This window comes from Sciurus vulgaris (genome assembly GCF_902686455.1).
Source record: "Sciurus vulgaris genome assembly, chromosome: 11".
NCBI lineage: Eukaryota > Metazoa > Chordata > Mammalia > Rodentia > Sciuridae > Sciurus > Sciurus vulgaris.
The window spans coordinates 67,297,769-67,319,263 of NC_136472.1; the positions used below are offsets into that span (position 1 = coordinate 67,297,769).

The window sequence follows — 21,495 nt, forward strand, 5'->3', positions numbered from 1 at the left end:
AAAGAAAGACAGGAAAGAACACATTTTATACAGAAAGGCCATGAGTTTCCAGGTCAATTTTTGAGAGAGACTAATTTTGAGGAGTTTGGAAGATAACTGTGTGAGTTGAATCCCAGGAAGTAATCAAACCAAGAGTTCCGAGAATCATACGGACCCGTGTTTGAATCCTATATTCGTTAATTATATGTATATTAACATTGAAAGTCTCTGTCATCTCATCTGTAAACCAAATTAACTGACAGGATCTTCTCATAATTTATTTAATTTAAAAATTTTAATGTTCAAACAATATAATCAAATGGTTAAAAAAATCTTTGGAATTTTTCCTGGAGCATGTGATTAAAGAAAGCAAGTACAAAAGAGACACAACTCTATGCAAGCTAAGATGGGCAAGGAAAATATGAACCAAGTAAAGGAAATACCAGGATGTAATAATAATGTAAACTTTCTGGAAGAAAGAAGTTTGAGGCATCACATTTGATAAGTATTTGATAAGAGAGAATTGATAACTACTTGATAAAGGAAGGCAGAGATTTTTGCATTTACTTCAAAACCTGAGAAATGACAGGAGAAACATCTATTCTTCAAATATCTTCAAAATTAGCAACAAGAATAATATGAACCTTAGTTCTGGTGCTCTTCCACATCTGTCATCAGCTTTTCTACAAAATGGAAGGTAATTAAATTAAGAAAGCACTTGATTTCCCACAAGTTTAGATAATTTTTCTTTCTCCACTTTCTACTTCTCTGTTTTTCACATGGGTAAAATGCTTAAATTTCAAACTAGGAAGGGTTATATCTTCATTTTGTGTCTTTCTACTCTATGTAAAATTTCAAGACATCAATTAATCTAAAATTTTTCCTGCGGTGTCCACTCACGGTGGCCTCTTCCAAGAGAAGAGAAGAATAAATCTGTCCTGAATCTGCTTGGTCTTCACTCCATAAACAACAGGGTTGAGAGCAGGAGGGATGGCCACATAGAAGTTGGCAAACAGGATGAGGACATTTCGAGGGACACCATGCCCAAAGCGATGAGCCAGGATGGAGAAGAAGGCAGGTGTGTAAAACACGAGGATAACACAGACGTGGGAGCCGCAGGTGCTCAGGGCCTTTTGACGGGCACCCTGAGATGCGAGTTGAAAGACAGCACGGAGGATGAAGACATAGGAGACGGCAATAAGGACGACATCCGAGACGACAGTCATGAGAGGTACAGAAAATCCATACCAAATGTTGACGGAGATGTCAGCAGAGGAAAGCCGAGCAACACCTATGTGCTCACAGTAAGTGTGTGGAATGGTACGGGTCCGGCAAAATGGTAACCGTTTTAGCAGAAACACATCTGGCAGGATGATAGAGAAGCTCCTCGCAACAATGCTCACCATAAGCTTGATGATCAACTGTGGAGTCAAGATGGTGTTGTATCTCAAGGGGAAGCAGATGGCCACATAGCGATCAAATGCCATGGCCAACAGAATGGCTGAGTCCACCACAAAGCTGAAGTGCAGGAAGAACATCTGTGTGAGACACCCAGAGAAGGTTATTTCTTGGGAGCCAAACCACAGGTTACTGAGCAGTTTGGGCACTGTGGCCGTGGACAAGATGAGATCTGTGCTGGCCAGCATAGCCAGGAAGAAGAACATGGGCTCATGGAGGCTGTGCTCAACTGCAATGAGGTAGAGCAGGATGCAGTTGCCCACGATGGCCACAAGGTAGATGGCACAGAAGGGAATCCCGATCCAGAGGTGGAACTGCTCCAGGCCAGGTATTCCAACAAGGATGAAGGAACTGGGGTTGTAACAGCTGGAGTTGTACATGGTTCAGTCTGGGAGCCACTGGTTCTTGAGTCCTGAGGACAAAGCAGCAGTCCCAGAGAATTATAAAATCTGCCATTTCCACTGTGGTGCTGAAAATAGTTGGTTCCTGCAACTGTCACATTCAGAGTTCCTACATCAGGCTACTCCCCATGATGAGCTGGCCCTGTGGAATTGAGTAGCCACATCCTCTTTCTTTTTCCATTGGCCCTTCTTCATTTCTTTATATACTTAGGTAATATGGAATTTTTTTATATACTTATGGAACCATATGGAATGGTTATTTTTATAGGTCAGAAACTTCAAATTATTTTACTTAGTTAACTTTCTCAATGCAGATTGTTTAAAATGAGCCCTGGTTCAAAAGGGAAAGAATAACATGAATGAAAGAGGGTTGGGGAGAGGCAGGGTTGGGTCATAGAATGAGAAAAATATTAAAAATATTATTCTAAATAAATATGAACTAGGTGGAGTGGGGAACCATTCTACAGAGTAAATGTGATGTTTATAGAGTAAATATGGTTTTTACAGAGTAAATATGATGTTTCAGGCAATGAATTTGGTAAAATAAACTGAAAAATTTGGATAAAGCAGAACAAAAAATAGTGAAAAATGAAGGAAAAAGAAAGGGACTATTTCACAGGGATTGAAATATGTTTCATATTAGGAATCATCCTTATTGAGGTGTGAATATTAGTTAATGCATCCACCAGAGAACACACAGGGACAATTGGACAACACTGCCCTGCTTAGAAAGCAGTGAGTTCAGAGGATGGTTTAGTATTTCAGAGGCAATATCTGAAACCTTAGAGGATCTCTCTTGCCTATTGTCAGTAGGGAAGACAACTCTACCTATCAGTGAGTCTGACAATGCCTCCAAAACAGAAAATAGCCAGTGCAATTTGTTAGGCAAAATCGAACACAGCAGACTTTCCCCCACTGAAGATGAATTAAGGAAAAATAAATAAGTTTTGCTCCAGAGTTTTCCTTTCTGGTGTGATAGAGCTTGGATGTCATCTGTAGGAATCTACACCTTTGCAGTAAATAGAGTCAGCCGGCAGGAGTGACTTTTGTATTGAAAATATCTGTCAAATTTTAATTCCCTTTCTATGATTTATTTTATGCAGTACTGAATATTAACCATATTTCCATCACTGCAAGGGAGGGAATGAGAATTGGGCACAGTGCTATACGAGGAGCCTAATGGAGCATAAGTCACCCTTAGGTTAAGTTTTGAAGAGGTTTGGCTTTTATCCTCCCCAACAAATTTGCAGTCATTAAAAAAGCTTTTAAGGCTAGGAAGTGGACTTTGCAAGCAGGTCACAACAACTCCATTTTTAATGTGTTGGGAAAGAATCTGTTGTTATCTTTTCTAGGTCCCAAGACAAAGTTTTACATATGGAGGCTTCTCTCTTAGTTTTGAACTTCAGAGTCCTCAATCAGCCCAAGCAAACAAACTACCTCTACCCAGGAAATATGTGACTACTTTCCATTGCCTAAGGCAGCCCTCTGTATGAATGCACACTCTTAGTTACATCTTCAGGGCTGATGCAGACTGAATTCCTACACGGACTGAGCTTCTATGGAGAATGTATAGCAGCATGTGGTCTCCTGTGGCCTGAAAAGCAAGTGGACTGCGAAAGCTCCCAAATGTCTCTGGAATTTTGGAGAGAATACAGTTCAGGTACTTGTAGCACAGATTTGCTGCCACTCCCCAAACAGAAGCATATTTTCTCAGTGTCACAGGAAATCATTTAAGAAGGAGAAAACCCAGCCATCATTGCAACTACAAAGGGAGGTAAAAGAAAACTTCCAAACCAAGGTCTCCTGCTTCAATCAAAACCTATTCTGATCTCATTTCTTTTAACCTAAGAGCCCTTTCCTTCTGAATTCCTGGCTCTATCTCCAGGTATATTTGCTGTCTGCTCTTGAAGTCAATAGTCTCTCACAGGCTCTATCTCCTTGTCATAGAATCATGGTGTAAGAAGAACCTCCCAGGACCAGGTCCTTCAGAGCTCAGCCCATACTTGGACCCTGAGTAAAGGAAAGTTGCTTTGTTAGATAGAATGACAGAGCCAGGGAAGGCCTTTCTTTTCAAGTGACTATAGTTTTTACTCACCAGACTGTCCTCTTTTTCTTGGTGAACAGGATTAGTAGGAAGTATCTGTTTAGAAGAAACTGAGTACAATTTCAAACTGAGAAAGTTTCTAGTACAAGGTAAATGAAAACCTTTATGCACTTTCCCATATTCCCAGGAGGTCATTTAGGTTAGATCGGCCCCTCCACTCCTCTTCCTTCATAAGGGACAAAAACTATCATAGTAAGTCACTTCTCTTGAGATGTAATGTCACTGGGGTTTTAATAGTCTGTGAATATTGGACCCCTAGAGGATTTAGCTCTAGACAAATCAGACATCAGTTGATGCAGAATTCTCAGAAGCCTGAGAATAGTCTTGTTTTCCCATTATTCTTTCGTTAGTCTTTTTGTATACTTTCACCAATACTCTTCCAATATAACTAAATTTTTTGTATTCTCAATATTGGAATTTAAGTCCTACAATTTGGTGTTCAAAAAATCTGTTCACCATTCTCAGCACTTTGCATTGACAGTGTAGTTTTATAAGTTGCTTCTTAATTTACAAATATGCACACATACACACTCATACACACACACACACACATACACACACATACAATTTGGTTATTTGGCTCTATTCAATCTGTATATCAATGTAGAGAAAAACAGATATATAGATTCTAAAGAATTTTGTAGAATATTTTATTCTCATTGGACCCATGTTTATATCTACAACCCATAATACACTATAATTTCTCTTCAATGTCTTAGGTTTCCATTTCATATATATTTTTTTCAAAGTCTGCCATTTCATTTCATTTCATTGTGAAGAGAATTTACTGTCTATTATGTGGTGATTATTCTTCTAGGAGTTTAATATACATTAAAGAATGAAAACATGTATGCTTAATGATACCTTACGTTTACCATCTACTAAAAACCAAGTACTATAATAACCAAGGACTCCTCAATCTGTGCATAAAATAGAGTACTGATGTATGCTAGGAGGAAAAATTCCTGCTGATAAACTGTTATGCATTAAGACTACCCAAACCTGAGTGGTGCAAGGAACTATCCTTTCAAAAATGGAGTTGGGGGGACATCTGAGATGATCTCCAGAGGAGATGAAAACACCAATATCACTTTTTGATAGATGACTCAATCTTCCCATATCTCTCTTCCTGGTCTTACAGAACTGTTCTCAACTTACTTTCTGTCCATCCCTTCTATTTCACCCTCATGCCATCCCCAGTACCCGGCACATCTAGAGAAGACTTGATCCAGCATAGGTAACAAACTTCCTGAAGCTGAGGTCTGTTTCCATTGGGGTTCACAGAGGCTGAGGCTGGCTCAGAGCACCAATGGTCCCAGCTGCACAATATAGAGGTGACTTCTAGATATGATCCCTGTGAGACACACTGTGAGTCATGTCAGGATCTACTTTTAAAGGCTGGGCATATTTCTTTACAGCAGAAGGAGTCACCATGACCCTGCACTATGGCATTAAGAGCTTCCCAACCTTGGGACAAAAAATGTAGCCAAACTGTGCCAGACTATTGGGGAAAGCAGCTCAGGAAGAAGGGAGGAGGCTTGGAATAAGGACACAATTGGAAGGGATGCATCTTGTGTTGGAATTTGCAGTTTCCTTTTGTTGCCAAATCTAGCACCACATACCACCTGCTTTTAAGACCATAACCACTGTGTCTAATTTGCATTTCTCCATGTGGACCTGAACTTGATTCCTTATTTCCACTTCACATCTTTGTATGTTTACTAGGGTAATTTCTTGTATTGTCTTCTTGATCACATTATACCAGGTGATTAACTACTTCATCAAAGTTCCTACTATTTATGGTTCAGTGTGAAGGTGCTGACTTTTCCTATAATCTGCTAAGGAAATTACATGTAGGCAGTTGTTGATACACAAGTCAGGAACTCAGAGAAAATGTCCATTTGGGGATATAGGTTTGCAAATCAGCAGCAGCAGCAGCAGCAGCAGCAGTATTTAAAGCCCTGAGGTCAAATGAGACCAAGAGTCAGGGAATGGACATAAAGAACACCAAAGATCAGACCCTAAATTTTAGAGTTTACTCATGAGAAAGAGCCAGTGAAGAAGACAAATAAAATGTAGAAATAAAGAAATGAAAAAAAATTCTTACCAGAGCTAAGGGAAAGAGGAGGAAATGTGCATAAAATAATATAAAAAATATATACAACACTGCTAATAGTTCAAAGAATAAGAGGATTGTAGCAATTTATTTAGCAACAAATTATAACAGAATTGTTCAATGGTAATACACAATTTGGGTAGAAGTATGTCAAAGAGTTAGATCAAGAGATGAATTGAAAATGATGGATACAGGCAACTCTTTCAAGGAGTTGTACTTAATACAAAGGAAAATACACAATTGAAGGAATAGATGGAAAGAATATTGAGTCAAGAAACATTTTAAAGTGAAAGACATATTATCAGATATTTATCTTGATGGGGACAGATGCAACAGAGCAAAAATCAATAATTCAAGAACATGGAGAAAATCGCTAGATGTATGGCTGTGGGCATGTGGTAGGTGCAAAGTTTGGGTTTAGGTGTTAATGCTGTGTTGCTACAGAAAGTGCATACGAGTGTGTTTTAGACAGAGAAGATATGAGACAGAGAGAAAGAGAGAGAGAAGGAGAAAGAGAGAGAGAGAGAAAGAGGAAAGAATGTTTTATTATAGATTAATTCTAAGAATGAACCGTATATTAATGCTGGCATGGAAGAGAATTAAGAAATGAGAAAAAAACATAAATGTATAAATGTAAAGGACAGAAAGGTCAATTTATTATTGATGCCTTGAAGTTCAAAGACTGAATCGAGATTCAAGAAAAAGTAAGTGAACAAGAGTAAGTGATGTAACCAGGACTGAATATGTTTAATTCACATTGATAGTAATTTGCATGTATTTGCATCAATACAAATTGTGAGATTTTTCAGATGTTTAAATAGCTGAAGTAGATTGTTCAAGATATTTGGAGAAAGGTCAGAGTACTGAGAATCCAATTGTCCCAGTTATCTCTTATTCCATACAATTACCTCCAGATACAGTGGTTTTAAAAGAATTTGTCATCATCCCCTTTGATTTTGTGAATTTTCTGGCATCCATTGGATTCTTCTCACTTGGTTTATCTTTCTCAGCTGGCTACAATCAGATTTTTTGTGGAGTCCTAATCATCTCTAAGCTTGAGCAGAATTGATGCTGTCTATGCTGGTTGGCAACTGGAAGCTCAACCAGGACTGTCCACCACATGTCCTCTCCCTGTGATATGGAATTCTCACACTGTGGTGGCTATGTACTAAAAAGTGTCCAGAATGTAAATATTCAAAGGTTCCAATGAAGAGGTTGTAAGTTTTCTTACAACACTGCCTCAAATATCTCAACATATCATATCCATTTTAAAGGAAATTGCTTAAGTCAACCCAGAAGAAGGGATGGGAATTAGACTGCACCTCCTGGGAAGGAAGATACTATTACAGAAAAGCATATGGCATGCAAGATACTGTTTTGGCCATTCTTGGAAAATGAATTCTGAGAATGTGCATCCCCTGGCAGTAATAATGCATATCTCCTCTTATGTTCAAAATATATAGATATATCTCTTCTGTAAGACCCCAAACTCTCATTCCCAGTATGGAATTAATTCAAGCACAAATTTCATAGGATTTAAGAAATGAACAGTTATTACTTGAAACTGGGGGAGAAAGGAAAAGAAGAAGTGGGTAAATATTGGTCTCTGAGAACTATGTTCCAGATGGATAGAAGGTATAAATTCTGCTATTCTAAGGCACAGTGGGGTGAATTTAGATAACAGCAATGTATTACTTTAGAATAGCTGGAATAAAGGATTTTGAGTATACTCACCATAAAGAAGTGAAAAAAGTTTACCTTGATGAATATGTTACTTGTCCTGATTTGATCATTGCCCAGTATACACATGAATCAAAATATTACTTTATATCTCTTAAATATGTACAATTACTACATGTCAATCAAGAAAATTAAATTTAAAAAGAGTAAGTCCTTGTTTTCAGTTCCTTGTACACAGTTCTTTAAATGCAGTTTCTCTCAAATTGAAGACCTATGATGTAAATAAATGAATATTCTGACCTTTACACAGTCAACATGGGATAGTGATAGGATACTTGCAATAGATTCTTATAGGTAAAAGAACAGGTGAGGTATGTTAAGTCCCTTGTAATTACAATTTTAAAATTCAGTCAGAAATATAACAATATTCTATAAATAAATGTTACAGAGCAAGGCCACCAAGAGATGAAGTGACCAAGGATGTCATCTCCCACTGGTTCTTGCTATTGTGCCAGACAGATTTCAAACACATCACACATAGTAGCAGGCATGAGTTTATTAGAAGGGATAGGTAAAGGGAAAAGGGGACACGACACACTCAAGGGAGAGAGCGAGTCCTCTGGGGGAGAGAGGGACAGTGTACCTTTCCTACCCTCCAATTTTATTGGGGGCCCCAAGGAAGTTTCCAAAAAAGTCCTGCCCTCATCCAGCCCTTGGCTTTGACTCATGGTAGGATTGCAGCAGACTTCCAAGTCCTCACTGCACATGGAGGGGAGATTTTTCTACTATAATGACATGTGAAAGATCCAAGGCAACTCTGAGTCATTTTGGCCCATGCTGAGGGGTTCTGTTTGGTAATGTGATCTTACAAATTTTATGGTTATGGGTGTTGCCTCTAATCATCCTATCTCCCTGAGTTCTGCAATCCGGTCTCTGTAAAGATCTTGGAAGTCCCCTGCTCCAGGGGAGCTTGTGTTCTTAACATCAGGGAGCAGCTTTTAGGGCCTGCATCTCTCCTGAAGATGACATGTTGTTTACTGAGGAATGTGACATATCCAATTAACCTCAGTCAGGCAGGGCTGCAGTTGCTTATCAAAAAACAAGCACGTGGGGGTCAGCATAACAGGCCCAGTTTATGGAATTATCCCCTTAACCTCACATTCCCACTGCTCATATCTGTCTCTTACCTATCAATAAGGACCCAAGCCTCCTTCCTGGAATTGATTATGGCTTGACTACAATTTCTGGGCAATTGGCTCTATAGTCTACGTCTTCTTTATTTTTCAATGAGAAATGACCTATATGTACACATGAGTAACTTTCTCAGTATGCTTCCTGCCTGAAATAGTTGAAGACTCAAAACGTCTTTTCAAATGACTGAGCCCCTTTAGGAAGAAGTTACTGGTGGTGTCATCTACAGATTTCTCTACTAAAAGAATCTATGATTATTTTATAGTTTTATTCCAAAAGTCATACCCACAAATATCTCCCAGATTGTCCATTGCCTGATTTTGGATGGGAGTTATTATGTTAGGGGAGAATAATCCTAAGATTCTTAGAAGTTCTTTGTCTAGTAGAAAAGGTTTATAAGGCACAACCTTAAATATTTCTGTATTCTTAGTAAATAATAATCCTACAAACTTGTACTAGAGATCATACAACTGCCTGAGGCATTTTTTACTTGGAGAAACTTTCCTCTTGTGAAGATGCTGTGGGTGGAAGAAGCCTGTTTTTATTAGAACGTAGCCAGGCATGGATCTTTTGTGTCTACTCTAAATTCTGCTTGAACACAGAACAATTTGATTATTATCTCATAGCTCTTTATCTGTACCTTATCATGTGTGGCATAAAATCAACGTTGGCATTTTCAAAACTCTACTCCCGAATCTCCTTGGCCAAATGCATCAGTGCATTCGGCATATTTTCTGTTTTACATATTATTGCTATAAGCAATCTGAAGGCTCAGTTGGACTGGGCATGCAAGATAGCTTAATGACATTGCTGGTCGTTGTAGTTGGCTGTTGTCTGGGATTTCAATTGGGGTCATTTAATAAAATACATAGAAATGGCTCCTCCATGTGACCTGGGATGCTTACAGCATAATAACTGGGGCTCAGAAGGAGCCTATTGAGATCAAGCCTTTGAATAAGCCATGGTGGATTATATGAAGATTTTTTTTTTTTTTTATCTAATTAAGAATCCCCAAATGCCACTTTTGTGAACGTTATTTGTCAAAGAAACCCTAAGCCAAGCCCAGATTCAAGAAAAAAGGTCAGAGTCTATTGATGTGGAAATGGCAAGATGTACACCATGCAGAAAAGCACAGAAGCTGGAAGATATTATTGTGGCCATCATTGGAAAACAGAGTCTGCCAAATCAAGTTACTACGGGGCTATCTAATATATATAACACCACAATCTCCAGGAATGTTGACGAGATTGTTTTGTTTTGTTTTGTGTGAAAGAAACATTGAGCCAAAGGAGAAAAATCTTCAAAGAATGTACCCAAACTAAGAACTTAATGCAACAAGTACAGAAAATAAATATTTTGATGATACGAGATTTTAGGTTGGGAAGTTTTAGGATGAATGAATAATGTTAGACAAGAAGCAGTTATGAGGAATATACAGGAGAGGTATCTGACCTTTAGGCCCCCCCGCCAAATATTATAAGAATCAAGTTTATGGGTTTTTCAAAAGATCAAGACTTTTCTGATATGAAAGGAGCCAAGATCGTAGGTATCAGAATCACCTGGAGAAGGCAGAGGTATATTGCAGTAGAATAGAGCCTGGAGTTTTGCCTTTTCACCTAGCTGTTCAGGTGATTCAGATACCTACTATGAGTTTGGAAACAATTGCTTTAGAGGATTAATTTTCCCAGAGGATGCTTTATTAAGTGTAATGATCCAATATTACGTTTACTAACTCTCATCTGCAAAGTGCTACAAAAGTATTCCAAATTGTGAGGCCTTTCATCACTTTTGTTTATAAGAATCTTCTATTTTATATATAATCGTCATACTATCCTACATGTCTTGGATATTTATCTGAATATGGGGCAAAGATCTCCCTCTGACCATTCTGTGCATGAAAACACATTCTTTAACTTTTATTTGGCTTCTCTTCACATATACCTGCTCATCTTTTCCCACTGCTTCCTCTAACCCATAGTGGATTTCTAGAATTCTGTATAAATTTAAGTCATCATTATGGGAATATCAGTTTTTAAGAATGGAAAAAACTTGGTGAAAGAAGAATGGAGGAACATTAGATTATGTAGAGGGAAATGAGAGGAAGGAGAGGTATGAAAAATGGTGGAATGAGACAGACATCATTGCCCTATGTGCATGTATGATTACACAAATGGTATGAATCTACATCGTGCACAACCACAGAAATGAAATGATGTACCATTTGTGTACAATGAATCGAAATGCTGTCTATAAAAATTTTAAAAAAGAAAAAAAAATGGAAAAAACCGTCAAATCAATAGTTACCTTTCGTCTTTCCCAAGCCCTCAATTTCATGTCATTGATTCCCTTTAGGGAAGAAGAGGAGGTTGATTTTGTTCCAAATCTGCTTGGTCTTCACCCCATAGATGATTGGATTGATCGCAGGAGGGAAAGTCACATAGAGGTTGGCAAACAGTATGTGGAAGGAGTGAGGTATATTGTGACCAAAACGGTGGGCAAGGACAGAGAATATAGCTGGCGTGTAGAATGTAAGAATGACACCAACATGGGAACCACAGGTACTAAGGGCTTTTTGGCGGGCATGCCAGGATGGAAGGTTAAAGACAGCATGAAGAATGAGAGTGTAGGAGATGCCAATGAGCATCAGATCTGACATGACAGTCATCACAGGCACAGCAAAGCCATACCATGTATTGATGGAGATATCAGCACAGGCCAGCCGGGCCACACCTATGTGCTCACAGTATGTGTGGGGAATGCTGAGTGTTCGGCAGAAAGGCAGTCGCTTTAATAGGAACACACAGGGGAAGATGATACAAAAGCTCCTGCTGATGATACCCATCACAATCTTAGTAATAACCTGAGGGGTGAGAATAGCGGAGTATCTCAGGGGGAAGCAAATAGCAACATAGCGATCAAATGCCATGGCCAGCAGGATAGCAGAATCCATGGCAAAGCTGAAGTGGAGGAAAAACATCTGAGTAAGACATCCAGGAAATGTGATCTCCTGAGGACCCAGCCAGAAGATGCTCAGTGTTTTAGGTACACACGTACTAGACAGGATGAGATCCGTAGCAGCCAGCAAGGAGAGGAGAAAGAACATGGGCTCATGGAGGCTGCGCTCCATGAAAATCAGGTAGAGGAGGACACCGTTTCCTGCGAGGGCCGCAAGGTAGATCATAAAGAAGGGAATCCCAATGTAGTCATGGAGCTGCTCCAGCCCTGGGATTCCCAGCAGGATGAACACGCCTGGATTAAAACTGCTCCCATTGGATGCCACCATGATGGACATGAGTTGGATGGATCTCAGGAACTGAAAATAAAAATTTTATGATGGTTGGTTACCACCATCTACAGACTTTAGCCTCTGAGCCCTCTTCAATACTATCCACTCACTTTTAGTTCTCAGAAATGATCGATTATCTTCTTCTCTTTACTAATAAATGTCTGCCACACTCTCAGCCACAATTTTAAGTCATAACAGAAGTGGTATTGAAACGTTTCCCCAGAGATTTAAGTCATAAAACTGAATTCAGTCTTGACTATGTATCAACAACTCAGAATTCTCTCTCACACTAAAACATCTTCCATGGTTCTCATTACGGTTATAGAAAAGTTCACCAACATAAACAGGAAAAAAAATTAAATTTCCTAAAATTTAAGTTTTCAGTGGCTTAATCTGCCCTTCAGACATTCCTAGGCCAAAATAATGTTCAAGAAAAGGCAGACGCAGAGGCACACGCCTATAATCCCAGGGCCTAGAGAGGCTGGGGCAGGAGCATTGTGAGTTCAAAGCCAGCCTCAACAAAAGCAAGGCACTTAAGCAGCTCAGTGAGACCCTGTCTCTAAATAAAATATAAAATAGGACTGGGGATATGGCTCAGTTATCGAGTGCTCCTGAGTTCAATCCCCCTATTCAGCTAGGCACACCTATAATTCTAGCAACTCTGGAGGCTGAGGCATGAGGATCGAAAGTTCAAATCCAGCCTCAGCGACTTAGAACCTGTCTCAAAATAATTTTTTAAAACAACTTGGAGATGTAGCCCGTGGTTTAGTGCCTCTGTGTTCAATCCCTGATGTCAAAAAAAAGAAGGAGGAGGAGGAGAAAGGAGGAAAGAAAAGGCAGATTAGTTGGGCAGGGTTGTGCACACCTGTAATCTTGGCAACTTGGAAGGCTGAGGCAGGAGGATGGCAAGTTTGAGGCCAGCTTTGGCAACTTAGCAAGATGTTGTCTCAAAATAAAAAATAAACAGGGATGTATGGCTTGGTGGTTAAGCATTCCTCCCTTCAATCCCTGGTACCAAAAGCAAAGAAAGAAAGAAAAGGTGAAAGACTCTGATAACTTAGTATATTAGCTTTGCCTCATGGGAAGAGGATCAAATCCTTCTTCCAACCCTCAAAGAAGACAAGCATGAGGATAGCTCCGTCTCTGAGCAATGTTGCATAATGACATTCTTGCCCAGTCTAACCCACTTAATGACCCATTCTCAAGATACTTCCTTGAAACAGTGGGACCTTCTTCCAAAACGCTTGTATTTTTTGTGACATGGTAGACAACGCTTTTTCTCTAACCTTGGTGCCACTCTTTTTTTCCTCTATGTGACCCTTGATGGTTGGAATTCTGCAGTGTTCTGTGCACATCTACTGCTTTCTTGGTGGACAAACTGTACCAGGTGATCTTAAAAAATGTTGACTTTCACTGAGACCCCTGTTGAACACTTTGAAGTTTATGGTTTTAAACACAGTCCTCTCTCTTCGGTTACACAATTAATTACCCTCTGCCTGCCATCTTCACTTAAAAGTTCCACATTCGCCCCACTCAGAATATTCCAAATTACTTAACTTGTCTTTCTTTTGCACCAACCCTGATTCTACTACATTGTTTTGTAACTCAACGAATGGCAGTACATCACAGTGTTTTTCAGTCTAGAAACCTTCACTCTATCTTAATCATAATTTCTGCACAAATAAGCACCCCCCTCATCTTTTAAACAATATCATATCACAAGTATTCACCCTCTAAGTGCCTCTGTGTTGATCCACTCATCACCTCTCCATCCCTTCACTGACTGCTCTATCCCATGTATTGTTAGCTGGCACCAAGGCCTCTGCACAGGGCTCCTAACTCAAATGCATTTTCCTTTAGCAATTAAAAGTTGCTGAGAAAAGAGCCAGAAATTGAATACAGAAAATGAAAAGAGTATTGAACACATATCTCCTGACATACTCCTTTTGGTTTACCTGCCATTAAGGCTGGTCCCAGAGAAAGAAAGAAGGTCTATTCCAAGTGGTGAGAAAAGAAAAAAAAAAAAAAAAATGGAAAACCTATCATTTCCAGATGGGAAGAAATGGCAAGGATGCAGTCTGCAGAGGATTTCACCCGTGGGTCACGCTAAGTAAGCTCCACTTCATTACCAATAGCTTTAGTTACAGGAAAGGGCAATACACAGAGAAGCTTCAGCAAGAGCCCATGACACAGGATCCAGAGTTCCGACTCAGTACCACAACATCAAGTGAAAGCTTCCTTTCCCATATAACCCACATCATCCGCACCCTGCCACATATACACCTCCATGATCTCTAAGAAGAGGAAGAAGGACAATACAGAAATTGAAAGGAAAATACAAAGTAACAATTACGATTGTTGAGTAACCAGAAACAAATACACTAATCTACATGAAATAAGTAGAAGTTGTCAGAAATTCCCTCCTTCCAAATGGTGCCTAAACAAGACAATTTAAGTATATATCTTTTTGTATGTGAGTGTATAGAGCTGGGTGTTGAACTCAGGGCTTCCCACATACCAGGCAAATAGTAAGCTATACCACTAGCCCTATCTTCTTATTTATAAAAAGCAAATAGCTTATTTAGAATACAATTGATTTCCAAGCATGTAGAAAGCTTAGAAGTTTTCTATGCTTCTTTTTTACTTTTTTTTTCTTGTTTTATTTGTTCTCTTTAATTATACATAATAGTAGAATGTATTGTGACATACCAAACATACATGGAGTATAACTTCCCATTTTTGTGATTGTACATGAGGTAGAGTTACACTGGCCATGTAATCATCTATGCACATAGGAAAGTTATATTCTACTGTCTTGCTTAATCACATCCCCCTCCCTTCCCTTCATTCCCCTTTGTCTAATCCAGTGAATTTATATTCTCCCCCCCCCCACACACACACACACATCCGAATATCAGAAAGAACATTCAACCTTTGGTTTTGGGGGATTGGCTTATTTCACTTAGCATGATAGTATCCAGTTCCATCCATTTACCAGCAAATGCCGTAATTTCACTCCCCTTTATGGCTGAGTAATATTCCATTGTGTTTATATACCACATTTTCTTATCCACTCATCTGTTGAAGGGCACCTCGTTTGTTTCCATAGCTTAGCTATTGTGAATTGAGTCTCTGTAAACATTGATGTGGTCATATCACTGTAGTATGCTGATTTTAAGTCCATAAACTATGGACTCCTTCACAAATTTGCATGTCATCTTTGCACAGGGGCCATGCTAATCTTCTCTGTTTTGGTACAATTTTAATATATGTGCTGCTGAAGTGAGCACTCTCTGCTTATTTTTTAAAAGTATTGTAACTATTTTGTAAAAACCTAAATGCTTTATTTGTCCACTCGAATGATATTTTTTAAGTTTTAGTTTGTGGCCAGATGGAGCAACATCACACTTACAGTTTATTTATTTATTTATTAGTAGTAGTAGTAGTAATTTGTTATTATTATTATTGGTACTGGGGATTAAACTCAGGGGTCTCAACCACTGAGACACATCCCCAGCCCTCTTTTGTATCTTATTTAAAGACAGGGTTTCACTGAGTTGCTTATCACCTCGCCATTGCTGAGGCTGGCTTTGAACTTGTGATCCTCCTGCCTCAGCCTCCTGAGCCTCTGAGCTGGGCCCACGGCATCCAGCTCACACTTACAATTTGTAAGCAGTAAACTAGAGCAATGTTGTATAGAAGTCGATAATGGCAGCATTCAGCTCACAATAGAGATTTAATTTTGACTTCTGACATATAAAAAGATGGAACTGGTAGATCTTGCCTATTGTTGAGGATGATGGAAATAACAGACAAAGGTGTTAAAAAATTAGAAAAATCTTTCCTCTCCATGAACTTTCTAACAAGTTTTTTTTTTTTTTTTTTTTTTTGCTCATATGTTTGATTATTCTTGGATTCTACTTTGTCTCACAATTTTAGAAAATAAGAGTTATCAAAATATGCCCACTTGTCAGCTATCCACCAAGGGCAGCAAAGGGATATTACTTGGAAACACATTAACCAGGTAAATAGCATCCACTTTTTTAAATCTCCAATACATACCTCACCCTTGAAGAATTTGCATAAAACTCTTCTGTACTTAACCAGGCCCTGCAGCATTATTGACATCATGGTAGGATACAGCTCCTAGCTGATACTCTAAAGACCTTGAATTATTTTGTTTGCCTGGTCTTAAACATTATGTTAACACCCCACCTTAGGTGAGAGAATCAAAGCTGAAGAGTTCACAGAATCCTCTCCCATGTCAAATGTGAGATAACTTTAGTCCCTCAACTATGCCACCCCCAATTTAACCTTCACATCTTGGGAATGCTACTGTCTAAAATTCTGCAATTGTATTTGATCTTGATATTCAGCTGAGCAAATTGTCTATTTTTCACTGGCTAACTCCCACTCACCGACCATCCCCAGCAAGCTTTACTGGAAAAATATTCAAACCAGAAATGTTCTTAAGAACTCATGATGTATTTTGCATTCTTGAATCAGAATGCTTACTGCACTATTTTAATTTTGCTTTACTAGCTTTCTCATTTAGCAAACAGTGGACTTTAATAGGAGAGAAATCAGTTCTCTTAGAATAGTGTCTGGTGCGGTGTTCAGTAAGTATTCGGTGAAGAAATTAGCATACGAGTGTTCTTGGGACTCCACACTAATTAATTTAATCATTCAATTATGTTCAATGATGTTGGGAATACAGTTCATTCAGTACCCTACTGCCTACTTCTCTTTCCCAACTGCCCCCACACAGCCTACAACTTAGCTCTGGGAAATGGAAGATCTCAAAGAGCAAGGGAACTTGCTTCCCATATTCATGTATCTTCAACCTGATGAAGACTCTCACCAACGAAATCCATTGTCCCTATGCCCCACTGAAGGACCATCTGGGAGCAAGGACACAGGAAGATGTAAGATATTAGCACCTTCCCTACCCACTTTCAAAGTTCTAAATAAAATGAAAGACTGTAGCTTTGCATTTCCATGATTCACTCAATCTTCCCAACTGTCACAAACTATATATTTATATATTTTATAAAGTAAGGTCTTTGTCTTAGATACAGTCCCTTTGATGACAAAATCCTGATTTTTGTCTTTAGCAAATATTCTGCTCATTATTTATTTTTTTTCTTGAGCAGATATTATTTATTTTGTCTTTAGCAAGTATTTTACTCCTTATTATTTATTGCTCTCTAATTTATGAGTATTGTTTTCTTCTGTCCCAAGACTAAAAATATCATCATGACACATCCTATGCACATCCTCTATGTGCTCAGTCTTACTCAGCACTAAACACAAAACACGTTTTTCCCTAAATACTTTAACATAAACTACAATAATTTACTGTTTGTTTTTATTTTACATGTATCCATGTGATGCTCTTACTTCTATCCCCTCGAAAATAATGGGCACCCATGGTTGGTCTATGAATTGCAGAGGATTATTCTAAGATCCATCCCAGAAGGCAAGTCCTCCCTCCATCTTGTTTGTGTGCTGCTCCATGGGGTGTGTGAGGAAAGGGGCATCTTGGTGCTTGCCCCCAACTTCCCTCACATATGTGCTCACAAATACACACACATGCTTACACTTAGGAGCTAACTGACAAGGCTCTGAGCTGGACTTTCAGGTGTCACTCTCCAGATGGCTGGTCCCAGTCTGGTATGGACAGTGGTATCATGACCACTTATTGTCTTAAATATTTCTCATACTCTCAGCATGAAAACTTGTAAGCTCCAAAAAAATCTAAAAATATTTTGGGGAATTTAGTGGAAAAAACTCACATTTACGCTCCTTCTCCATTCAGCAGCACATGCCTGTAATCCAGCTCCTGAGAAAGTTAAGGCAGGAAGATCACAAGTTTTAACCAGCCTGGGCATCTTCACTAGACCCTGTCTCAAAATAAAAAGTCAAAAGGGGCTGGAGGTATAGATCAGGGTTATAGAACACTTGCCTAGCACACAGGAGGTCCTGGGTTCAATTTCTAGTTCAATTTCTTTTTAAAAAAGGAAGTAAGAATTAATATATTGCTAGGCATTCCTCTTTTATTCCACTCTTTTAAATAAGCATAAGCTCTAGGACTATGTTCAGGTTGTAACATAGACCTTTCTTACTTCCTGGAGCCCACCCTTTCCCTACCTCCTTTGCTCTTCTTCAGCAGCCCCGCTCCCCACCAGCTTTACTCCCTCCAAGAGTTGTGCACTGCTTCCCACAAAGTTATACCTTGGAGGTCCTGGCCCTGGAATTGTTTGTGCAAAGGCAGGATTAGGAAAAGAAGATACATATATAAAGCAGGTCATAGGCGGTAAACAGACAGAAGCAGTTCCAAAGTCAGGAAGGACAAACAGAGAATCAAAAGACCCAGACAGATGTGGGATCCTGGTCACAGCAGGGAAGAACAAACACAAAACCTGGAGGGTTGAGCACAAATATATCTCCCTTGTTTTCTCCAGAGATTAAAGACAAATTACAAGGGAGGGCTTCTGAGCCATAGAAACCTATGAGCCTCGGGTTCCAGTGCCTGAATTAGTCTAGGATATGAGCAATGATTCAAACAAATGAACAATCCCTAGATTAGGAAGCTATTCCTCTGCTAATATTAGTGAAAGCTTGTATCTTAGAATCCAAAAGCATAGTGTAAAGATGTAAATGTGTAGTATCTTTCTCTTATCCAATCCAATGTCCATGGCCAACACCCCTAAAACAAAAGGCAGAGTGACAAGAGAAAACATTTTAAGTTGTCACAGGAGAGTTCAGAAATAAAGATCCAAAGACTCAGAGAAAGCTGTATTTTTAAGTTTATCTTCCATGAAGAATGAACAGGTGGGTAGAAATGTGATTGGACAAAAAAGGTAGGATCTCATGGTAACCACCTGGGGGAACGTAATGAAACTTGTTCGTTCAGATTCTTCTTAGTCCATGTAGCATTCTTTTCCCTCCAAGTATTAGGCATAGGCCTCAGAAAATAAGATCTTAGATCCTACTTTCAGGTGAAGTAGATGAGCAACCTCTCCAGGTTTTACGTCTTTCCATCAGGGAGAGTTTTAGTTTCTACACTTTCCTTGAGGGAGAAAAATTTTAGTTTCTATGACATTTTTCTGGGAATAAACAAGAGAAAGAGAAAGGAAAGATGGAGAAGAACAGAGAAAACTTGCTTCTGAGGCCCTTCTAATTTCCTTATTCCAAAGTACTCAATGTGCTACAGACCACACTTTGGGGTAACGCGTTGTAATACCATCATTGGTAGCACGACTGAAAGTTCTTGATTTAGTTTGATCAGCTAGTGAAGTCTTAGAACTACAATGTCCGCTGGCCCAGTCCTGAACTCCTAATGTTTTTTGTGCAGAGGCAATTTTGTGTTCTTCTGAATCCTTGTGGAGATTATGATGGTGGATGATGGATAAATCTTTTTTGAATTGAAATACATTCCCTTGCAACCTTACATAACAATGCCCTGGAGACATTTTTAAGTGCCTAGCATCTCTGCAGATTGAAGAGACCTCTCTTTCCAATGGTTTCTTCAACCAGCCAATCTTGCTTGGCAATTCTTTATCTTCCCTCTGTGGTTGAATCAGCATTGACATTGAATGGAGCCCATTATGTAGAATGTGGGCTAGTAATGTTTGTATAGGGTAAAGGTCTGACAAAATTACATTCAGTTCTGAAAATTACAGTTGTACAGCCTGGGTATTTTAGTGTAATCCTGCCAAGAATAAACTTCTCTACACAACCCCCTTGAGTCCAGTGAGGAAGACTACTTTCAAAGTCTAGTGGCCAAAAATCTGGAATTTAGTTCTTGTTCCCCTCATTTTTTAATTTGTGCTGAAACAAAATAGGTAATTTTTCTGGGAGTCAGTTTACACATCTATGAACCAGGAGTAATAATTTGGAAATGTTTAAAGACAAGCTCAGAGAAATAAGAGGGATAATAATTATCACCTTACTAGGGAAACAATAAGTCTTTCTCTATGATGCTATGGAATTTTATTTTTTATTACATTGAATTATAAATCCAGACAGATCCCCATTATACAAAATAGGAATTTCATCCATTAACTAAAATTCTTTTGTTTTAACCCATATATTGAGTGTCTATTATATGCTACTAAAATTACAAGCAATAGGAATACAGTGGTAAACAAGGCAGGTGTTGCTTAGTCCTATTGACTAATAGAGAACATAGACATTAAAAACTGAATATACAAGTAATTATCTTATCAAGACTTTGATTAGTCCTAAAATTAAAAGTGTATGTTCCATGAGAATGTATATAAGAGATACTGCTCTAGTATGCAGTAGCCAATTAATTTTAATTGAAGCCTAAATAAAGTTGCCAAGAAAATAACAGTGAACAAAAGTGCTATGTATTTAAGATACTAAAACTAGGCAAGTAATGGTGGGTGTGTTGTCTTAATTCATAACAGTCATATCAGTCTAACCTGTTGGGACATTTTTACCAAATTCTTCAAAATACAGAGCTAACTCCACCAAGATTTCATAAATATATTTTTTCAGTGGGGTATATAAGAGAGATGGTGAATTTAGGACTTAAAACAATGGCTAAAATAATGTCCTGTGAAATCTATATTAGTTATCAACAGTAATTTAAAAGGTCGGTATGAACAATAGCTGAGAGAAGAGATTCCTGTTGACGTTTGAATAAACTTGAAACACATTAAGAACATCCGGTACGTTCTCACTGGGCAGAGTGTAAGAAAGTACCAAGACTATGTTTCAGCCTTCAAAAAACATATAAAATAGGTATGGGATAGAAAAATACATAAGAAAATAAATGATCACTTTTAATAGTGGCAAAAATAAAGTCCCAGTATGAGCTTCCTCTGAGCCACCTTACAGACATTTCTGATAGAAAAAACTGTATCTCAATACTCACACACACACACACACACACACACACACACACACACACAGGATTTTATGTCAGAATGCTAATTTTTACTCATTACTTCTTCCAATTTTTAAAAATATGTTCATCATATTTAAAAGTATGACTTTATTTCAAGTGGAGATCTGGGATATAGATAGTCTTCTCCTGGGACAATTTCCCAAGGGAACTACTGATGGCCCCCACCCAGCTCCACGGAACACATACACCAATTTTATGTTATGTAAAATCACAGAACACTGGGTATGGCAACATAAAAAATCAGTTCAGGGAACTGTGGATGAATTGTAAATAAACATAAATTAAGTGTAAGTAAATGTAAATAAAATACAAGACTTGGAATTTCATGAGAGCTTGCTCGTT

At 38.6% G+C, this 21,495-nt stretch overlaps 2 protein-coding genes across 2 annotated transcripts; both read right to left on the reverse strand.

The window, feature by feature from the left end:
- Nucleotides 1-875: 875 nt before the first annotated feature.
- On the reverse strand, nt 876-1,817 carry LOC306640505 (olfactory receptor 52H1-like; the record flags this gene model as incomplete). Its single annotated transcript, XM_079104788.1, has 1 exon — nt 876-1,817. One exon carries the CDS (start codon nt 1,815-1,817, stop codon nt 876-878), a length of 942 nt encoding a protein of 313 aa, XP_078960914.1.
- A 9,447-nt stretch (nt 1,818-11,264) lies between these two features.
- Nucleotides 11,265-12,212, reverse strand: LOC306640476 (olfactory receptor 52H1-like; the record flags this gene model as incomplete). Its single annotated transcript, XM_079104760.1, has 1 exon — nt 11,265-12,212. One exon carries the CDS (start codon nt 12,210-12,212, stop codon nt 11,265-11,267), a length of 948 nt encoding a protein of 315 aa, XP_078960886.1.
- Nucleotides 12,213-21,495: the final 9,283 nt, after the last annotated feature.